Source organism: Notothenia rossii, assembly GCF_949606895.1.
Source record: "Notothenia rossii genome assembly, chromosome: 5".
Lineage (NCBI taxonomy): Eukaryota > Metazoa > Chordata > Actinopteri > Perciformes > Nototheniidae > Notothenia > Notothenia rossii.
The window spans coordinates 59021867-59031260 of record NC_136903.1 but is presented as its reverse complement, the minus strand read 5'-3'; the positions used below and the strand labels follow the sequence as shown (position 1 = coordinate 59031260).

Here is a 9394-nt window from a genome sequence, read left to right as displayed (position 1 = left end):
GTGCAAAAAATGGGCATTTAAACTGCTTTGTATTAATTCAAAGACAGCTCTGAATTAATAATCAAATATGTTTCCTTTCTTTACTACTGGATGCAATTGCAAAATGTACCCATTATTTTCCTCATGCTAGTATAGCATCATATAAGTATCAAACCACCTGTTAAAATGCACCAGAATACAGGACATCTATTTTTATTTCGGGGGGGGGCGGCCCAAAACAATATTTGCACCGGGGCCAATCACAACCTTGTTACGCCACTGGTGTGTGTCGTGTGTGTTGGAGAGAAGAATCCTATCAGAGACATAGACCTTGAAATATAAATCGTATTACAGTAAAATGAGTGGATTGAGAGGGATCTCATGACAACAGAGAGGAAAGACACACGCAGAGAGAGGGAGGCTGTGTGGGAATCCTATCCTTGCGGAGAAGGCAGGCGTTAGGACCTTAGCAGACAACTTAAAAAGGCCTTCAGCCTGTCAAGCTCCCGGAAGTCCGGAAAGGCTGTACAGGAAATTGGGTGCCTGGACCTTTAAATAAGATTACTACAATTTGTGATTAAGAAAGAGCAGCTAACATGCATGAACATATAATTAAATGTGTGGAATCTGCTAAATAAATAATGTAACAATATAATAGGTAATGCTCTGTCCAACAATGCTGCAAATACCACAGTATTAGTTTAGATTTTGGTCTTTTCAAAATGTACTTCTATGGAAAACTCCTATATTCTGAAGCTTTTTTGTAGGCACTTTGTTTTCTGTTAAACATACAAATACAAGAACATGTTTTATTTGTATTTAATACATTCTCTAATTATGAGTTATTTTTTAGTTTTAGTTATTACATTGATTTAATTTGGATATTGAATAATCATGTCACATTTTAAAACCACAAAACTGTTGATTTTGAGTGCAATAAATACGCCTCACTTGTCCAGTTTTAGAAGCGGTACATATTTTCCCTGACCTTATTCATTCGCTTTCGTGAGACAGTCGCAAAATTCATCACAATTCTGCTGTTATTTCATATTATTCTGAAACTCAAAAGCGGAAGCTCTTCTTGTGGTAGCGCACCAGTCTTTACGCGGGTGTCTGGCACCCGGCGTGGTGCGCACTGCTCTCCATTCCTCTCCAACTCAACGTCAGTCTGTCAGAGACCGTCTGAGCGTGCACACACACACACACACACACACACACACACACACACACACACACACACATACACACACACACACCGTACCCCTGTCACACGCTCTCTGGCACACACGCGCGCACTGACGCACACACAGACTCGCTGTCGGACCCGGGAGGAGAGGAGAGGAAAGGAGAGCTCCAACTTCCCTCTTTGCTTCTACTTGTGTCTTTCTGTCTCTTCTGATCCACCAATGCAAGGATTTTATTTCTGTTCTCACTCTTATTCTCCCAGCCGTCCCGAACTAAAGAAACCCGGTTTAAGGACCAGACGGGATTATGTCAAATAACCTGCACGACTGAGCCAAACAAGAAAAAGAAGAAGAAGAAGAAAAAGAAGAAGAAGGAGAAGAAGAAGAAGACGAAATGGATAAACGGAGTTATTCTCTCGTTTTGCCTGCAGCTTTCCTCTACTTTGGACTTTTGGGATTTACTGCTGGACAATTCTTTCCAGGTAAAGACATTTGTTTGTTTCATTTGTGGATATTTAAATCATATCTTCCAGTTTTGGTGCGCTTGTATGATTTATTTTCGAGTCTGAATCGGTGCATGAATGCCACGGTCTCGCATGTGGGAATGTAAAGTTAGCATGCAAGTTTATTTTGTGCGTTTCTGCTTGAGCCTAATGCAGCTGCGTATTGTTTGTTATTGTGATGGTAAAACATGTCCGTTTTTAGAACCTTTTCTGTCATGGAGGATCTACATCTGTTCGTGCGCGCATACAATGCCATAAATCAGTTGTTTATGGGGGGAACAAATATTTATGGCGGGTGTCTGATAATAGTGACTGTTTGACTTATGGTGACAGTTTACACCATTATAGGTCAGTCTGGCTCAGATCTGATGTGCGCGCAGGGGTGACGTTTTGGCACTTCACGAGGTTTTTGCTTCATGAAGCGTCCGGTGCGCGTGGACTGTTTGCTGTTGAGGGTTAATTCGTAACTTGGGTTGTTTTTATGTAGGTTACATTTCGCTGTGAACTTGCTGTGTTTCGAAGCGGTTCGGTGCGTTTTGGCTCCATGAGCGCAACGCTGCAAACAGTCTGAACAGTCCTTGTTCCTTGTTCCGATCAGTAGTATTAAATTAAAGTATTATTTTGTCGCGTGCTACAGTGCACATGCACAAGGATCATTGTACCATACAACTCCTAGAAGTCAGTTCCCCCCTGGATCTATTGGCTTTTAATCCAACTTTTACAACTGATCTGAGATATAATTCACACTGCGCATTTCAAAAAAGCAATTACGCACAATGCTGAATGGTATATCCGAGCCGCTCAGTGTTATTTCCCGGAGTTTAAGCTTCACATAGTCCGCAGAAACATCGCTGCTCGGCAGTCAGGAGCCGGCTCTCCTCTGGCACTTGTTACGCGCCGGAGATGTTTGGAGAGTTTGCGGGTTTGGCAGAGTTCTCCCAGGCTTGGATCAAATCAGTGGTTGATATGATTGTCAGTGATCGGAAACTAAAGCGTGGATGCAAAGTGCCACGCGCCGTTGTGCAGCTGCTCTCATTTCAAGTTGTATCCAAACACATTGAGGCGATGATGAAATTGCTTATTTATAAGTTGGAACATATAATGACTGCCACATAAATAGTGTAAAACCTGAATAAAGGCACTTTGTGTGTATTGTAACTTGACGTTTGCATGATCCGAGAATTAAAACAGTATCGGTGTGTCCTGTGCTATAACTCCGTAAAGCACCAGATCTCCCTCAGTCTATTCTCTTTAAATCAGAGATGTTCCCACTTGCAGCAGTAGGCTGTGTCTGCGCGCTCTCGGCACCTTCTGCTTGGTATTCATGACTTGTAAGGCTGCAAAAAGAGGCTACTCTGAAGGGAAGACTGGCTCCAAACACTGAGTCCTGCCTCTCTGTCTCTGTCTCTCTCCGGCTCCCGGCTGCAGCGCGGCGCAGCAGCCTCCCTTCTCTCCGTGCGTAAAGGTTCAGCGGAGGAATCCACTATGCAAAGCGCTTTATGCTGAAACAACAAATGTTAATTTTTGCCAAATATGTGCATGGAGATCGAAATCAAGCCTTAAAACACATTATTTGTCTGTTTAACAATGCATATTCATTCATATAAACAGAAGTGCAGGAGAGAAAACTCTGTTTAAAACCATCATGAATTGAAATAGAGGTAATCTTCTCTGCAGTTTAATACAAAATATTGCATTGCGTTCTTATTTGTTGAGGATACAATTAATGAGGTTAGTGTCAGTTTAAGTAGAAATAACAATTATTGTCACTTTAGAGTTCAGTCTTGGAGTTTTGCTGTCATGTGTGCAGCGATGTTTAGACAATCACAGTGTCAATATTTGCACGTTTATTAAATTGGGAATGTTTTCCTGTGTCCCTTTGAGAGAAACCGAGAAAAGGGCAGAGGGATGATTCCTTGCTCGCTCCTGCGCCGTTAGGGGGCGATATTGTCCCACCAGATGTATCCACACACAGACAGAGCGGACGGAGTGATTTTTTTTAAATACTCTTTCTTCTTATTCCAATTCCAGCTGCTCGGTTTTGTTTTTGGAAACTGTATGTGAAGCAGTTAAATGATAATAGAGTGAAAGCCCGTGATGAAGAAGATGCTCTCCCCCTGCCTGTCTGTCAGCCTGACGGACATAGAAGTTGTAATCTCCCTCTCAAACACCCTCTCTGTGTGCTTTAGCCTACTGCCAAACGGCTCAATTATCAGAGCACGTTGCTCCCACTGATGTAAAGCTGCATCTGTGTGACCAGATACCAGCAGAGGCGGATAGTTTTATTACTTTTATAATTAATTTATGTCCCATCTTCCACCAACATGTGTATTTTCTTTAACCGTGAAATTGAGTTGGATAAGAATATTACTTGTGTACAGTAATTGGTGTCGTTTACGCTGAACGCTGCAGACATGTCCCCATCACTTCTTGAAATGTCTGATTTGGGCCCTATTACATTTTTAAAACATATAAGAACCTTTTTAAAAAATCCTTACAGAGAGAAAGTTTACCTTACTAATCTAACAAAAAGCAGCAATATATTTGATAATAAAATGATAAAAAATGCATGCATGCAATGATCAGTAACTTTATTTATTATTTATTGACACAGTTTATTTTATATTTTATAGAAAACCTGCCTTTTAATAAGCATATTCAGGCAGTAGCCTATACCCACAATGAAACACATGAGGCCACAGTACAGTTTCAAAAAGCAGAAATAAAATCTAAGCTTACAGAAAAAAGGCTTTAGGTTAATACACAGTTAATCTCACACACACTATTTTATGAACATATCGGTTTAAAAAAAGAACAAATGAACCAAAGAAAGTGAAAACCATAAAGCAGATTCAGGCAGCATGCGTAAAGATTCACACTTAAAGCCTACAGAACAGCTTACAGAAAAGAGACAACATCTGATCCCGCTAATAATCCCCAATTTTATGAACTATAACAGCAGTCTGATTTTAGGACTGTTTGATGGTAATGTAAGGAAATACGGTTACTTTTTCTTTGTTTTCTGATTACATTATGTCATCTGTTACTCCCCAAGCCTCATATGAAGAACAGCCTGCCATGCTCTTTGCAATAACAATAAAGGTGTCAATCAAACAAGTCCAGGTGATTGCTTTAACCATAGAAGTGATTCTTATACAAATTATAATTTGGGTCCTTAAGGAAAAGCGTTGACAAAGTATTTGAATGTCCTTGTTGGTAGGGGGACTTATTTTTTTATTTGAGTGAACATTCCCTTTAAAAAAAGCTCCATTCTTTATATTCAGAAAAGCAAAGGCATGTGTTACCCAAGGCTGTCTTTTTCATCTTGAGAGTTTGTGTGTGTGTGTGTGTGTGTATGTGTGTGTGTGTATGTGTGTATGTGTGTATGTGTGTGTGTGTGTGTGTGTGTGTGTGTGTGTGTGTGTGTGTGTGTGTGTGTGTGTGTGTGTGTGTGTGTGCGTGCGTGCGTGCGTGCGTGCGTGCGTGCGTGCGTGCGTGCGTGCGTGTGTGTGTGTGTGTTGGGTGCAGCTGTGCTACTGATCGCCTTCGAGCTCCAGCGACCGCTAATTGTTGAACATCCGGTCGGATCTGGAGGTGACGACTAGGGCACTGAAGTGTGTGCTTTCAGGGAAACCAATTTACAATTTATATTCCACTTAATCAGATTTATTTGGCTGTGGGAGAAAGAGTACAAAAAGGAAGATAGTGACCATGTTTGACTTTCTCTACGTCTCTCCTTGACACGTTTGCCCAGTGCGATGACATGTTGGAGAGACAAGCAGGAGTCTTTGACTTTGATCGAATCAACAGCCTTCAATTCCCCAATTATGGAGCCCTTTATGTGATTATGTGGGGTGTGTGTGTGCCATGCTTCATATGGGGGGAGAGGGTATCTTACCAGCAGAGGAGAGTGGAAGGTTGGGGAAGTAACGTTGAAGTGAGGAATACACTATTCTTTGCAGAGAAAAGAGGAAAACAGGCAATGAGGAAGGAAAGGAAAACGGGAGTGTGATGTGATAGAGGAAACAAACCGAGTTCCAGAGGAAAAGTGAGAGAAAGCCAGAGTCAGGTGACACAAAAAGGACTTGAGAGCAGAAAAAAGAGGAGAACAGTGGATATGTGCAGGGAGCTGGAAGGGGATAGGGAGAGATCGAGCTAAGGAGATGAGGGCATAATGGAAAGAGCATGAGTAAAGCAAAGAGAAATTGATTTCAGAGAACACGCAAATAAATGGTCCCATAAGCAAGGAGAAAGGACATATAGGAAGAGCGCCAGGAATGGGAATAAGTGCACAAAAGAAAGGCCTTGAGAAGAAAGAGATGGGACACAAGGATAAAGGAAAGCCTAAAACAAGAAGGAGAAACGCTCAGAGGAGAAAAGGAGAAGGAAGGAGTGAAGGCTTGAAGGCGAGAGGAGGTGAAAGGACGAGACTGTGGTAAAGGACAGAGTCCCGTCGCTGTTGCCTCGTTCATCACTCCTGTCAGCCGAGGAGAGAGGGAGGAGGAAGTCAGAAAAGCGAAAGGGAGAGCAAAGGACGAGATGTTGGAGGAAATGTCAAAGACGACGGATGACGAGAGGTCATGAGGAGAAACAAATGGACACTAAGTTGATTATGTCTCGCTGTTATCGACTGTCTGAGTGGCTATAATTGTTTCCTCTACTCTGTGTGTGTGTGTGTGTGTGTTCGAGTGAGGGAGAGCTTTATGACAGGATGTCTGTCACCTCATGCCCCGCTCTGTTTAGTATGCTGTCCATCGTCCCTCCCTGTGTGTGTGTGCCTGTGTGTGTGTCGGCCTAATCCAGGGCACTTATTCTATTGGCCTGACTAACTGACAGCCTAATAGCAGGGCATGCTGAGTGCCTGGGCGTCCTGTGTGTGTGTGTGTGTGTGTGTGTGTGTGTGTGTGTGTGTGTGTGTGTGTGTGTGTGTGTGTGTGTGTGTGTGTGTGTGTGTGTGTGTGTGTGTGTGTGTGGGGGGGGGGGGGGGGGGCATTGAATGAGTACCAGCGCTGGAAAAAAGAGAGCGACCACTTTCCGCAGTCAATGATATGCATTTAGAGAGAAAAAAAGAGTTTGTGTTTGCGCAAGAGTGTACGAGGGGCAGCATTCGTGCCTGGTTCTCCAGAAAGAGTCACACATTAATGTATTCACGGACTACTCGCACAAGTAGTTGGCAAGCATCCTTTTTGCGAGCTAGCCAGGATCAAATTAACGGTCTGAACATGCTAGCACCATCTAGCCAAAATGGCCCTTCAAGCTAATTTTGTTGTCTCTTAGCGGGCAAGTTGTCAAAAGGCCCCAGCGAGCAGAAGTGCTAATCATGTGGTCAAACAGCTTTCAAATCCCCCCCGTCAAACCCGTCCAAGGTCCAAATCAGAGGGATGGAGTTGTTGTGTTTAAATGGTAAGCTTTGATTTGCAAAACCCTCCCAAGATGGTTTTGGAAACCTGGAATAGATAAGATAGGAAGTGGTGTTAACTAAGTACATGTATTCAAGTACTGTACTTAAGTGCAATTTTGAGTTACTTTACTTAAATATTTCTATGGTATGCTACTTTGTATTTCTGCTCCACTACATGTCAGAGGTAAATATCTTTCTTTTACTCAACTACATTCATGTAACTGCAAGAGTTTCGGCAAAGTTGATGTCGTTCCCCTCTTTCGCCTCACGTTTCCTGACACCCACATTTGCTTTGCAAGTTGAATGAATTAAACTTGTTTTGGTCAGAGATGTTGTTTTAAATGATGATATGACAGTTCTCTAATTGAAAAGAGTATAATGTGAATGGCCTCTCAACCCACATGTCAGATAAGTTAATTTAAAATAGATTTCAAAATAATTGCTTGATAAGTTCAGAAGACAAATGGCGTTTGCTTGCCAAAGAGAAAGAAACAAACCATTACAAAGTTTACAGTTTTAACTCAAACACAAAAAACTATATTTCTCCCTTTGTATACTTTGGACCGATTGGAAGTCTATTTATCTAAAAGCCATCGGTCAGTTATCAAAGTTATTGCCTGAAAGCAACAAAGTTATTTCCCTACAGGAGGCAAACAACACACAGTTCTCCAGCGATGGAGTATAATTTCAGAGTAACAATATCTGCTGCGGGGATATGTGACAGTTAAACACAGAATGAGCGACGTTGGGCAGCAGACAGTAACACTGCTTTGAAACGCGAATCAAAAGGCAAGACAAAATGATGTTTAGTGGCCCTGAGGGCAAATCATCTTGGTGCATTAGAGCCACAGCTTATACACAACCCAGTGCAAACAGATGTACTGTACATCTGTTGGCATTAAAGAAGCATAAGCGTTAATCCATTACAGATCATTTCTCGTTAAATGTTCTAAGGATATTTGGTGAAGACTTGTGCTATTTATCAAAAAAACAAACCCAGAATACAGACGATAAACTCTAATCAAATAAAAAAATACGGCTTTCACTTTTTTAATTAAAGTGTTGGTTCAGATTTCCTTTTTTCAGCAGAGACCAACAAAACAGCAGACTTTGATCCTCTCTATTAAAGACACGTGTTTCCAACTTTAATGAACAGTACATATCAGCAGCAGAAACTTGACTAACATGTTTCCCAGGCATCTGTTTGGCACAGCCTTAATAAAAGATATGCCTGGTGGACACTGATGCCTTCATTATAAGAGGTTAAACCATTAATTACAGTTCATTTGTTCATTACATAAATGAGACAGGGAGAATGTTAAAGCAGCCCGTAAATTATACAGCAGTCACACTGCATCAGCCTTGGAAGGGCACAATGGCATCCCAGAAAGACTTCAGCAGTTTAATGCTAGTAGGCATACATGAAGTGGAACATGTTTCTGTTTTTATCCTGTGCTAACTTCAGCCTCGAGGCGGGAGGGTGCAGATGTTCATCTCACATGTTTTAATGCACTAACATCATGTGGAATAAACATGAACACATTTGGATCACTTTCTCTCAGAAGTTGCACGAGAGGGGTTTTGATGGTTGAAAATGGCTAGATATGTTCTATCAAAAAGGTTGAATTTAAATATTGGTAATTGTAATATAATTGAATCAGGAGGTTTGAGTATTTGAGGTCTGTCTTAACATTTGTTAAAATGTAGTTGTCACAGAAGAACTGCTTGTAAGTTATTTTCCAAAACCCCTAAAGGTTCTTCCTCGAATCTTCCTTTTTGAACATAAAAGCATGTATACACGTCACAGAGGAAGCACAAAATAAAAAATATGAACCTGAAAATTTGCATAAAGGGCCCCTTTAACAAATATCCGTGTTGAACCATACCTTCCAGGACCACACTTTTCTGATCTGACACTTTAGTATCGAAAACCATTTTTTTTCTCATTGCTGCTTATTTCTCTATGGTTGGAGTTTAATTTGGGGACCAAAACAACTTGGTTAGGGTTAATGATCTTGTATTGTGCTCAATACTGCTTTGCGAGAGTAATCTCACCTTCATTTCCATGGTTATAATAATGTTTGTTGACCCATTCATTGCCCCTGTCCTCCTATCTTTGTTGATTTTGGCCCTATAACAAAATCAAACTACTTCCTCCTTAAACAGGAAATATTCATATTTACTAGAACTGCTGAAGGGCTCTTTCAATTATAGAGATAAAACTTGTGTCCTTTTTGGTCATTTGTTAAACGACTAAAGCACTTATCTTCTTGGTAGGACTTTTTCTCACTGCCTCCTGAGAATGGAGAGGACGGGTCATATTTTAA

The 9394-nt window shown here is 41.3% G+C and overlaps 1 protein-coding gene across 1 annotated transcript in view; it reads left to right on the top strand.

Moving 5' to 3' along the window:
• Nucleotides 1-1165: 1165 nt before the first annotated feature.
• Nucleotides 1166-9394, top strand: part of ptprt (protein tyrosine phosphatase receptor type T) — a 452551-nt gene continuing 444322 nt past the window's right edge. Inside the window, 1 exon segment of the mRNA XM_079681220.1 lies at nt 1166-1645. Coding sequence (XP_079537346.1) covers nt 1558-1645 — 88 coding nt within the window. The 5' untranslated portion in view covers nt 1166-1557.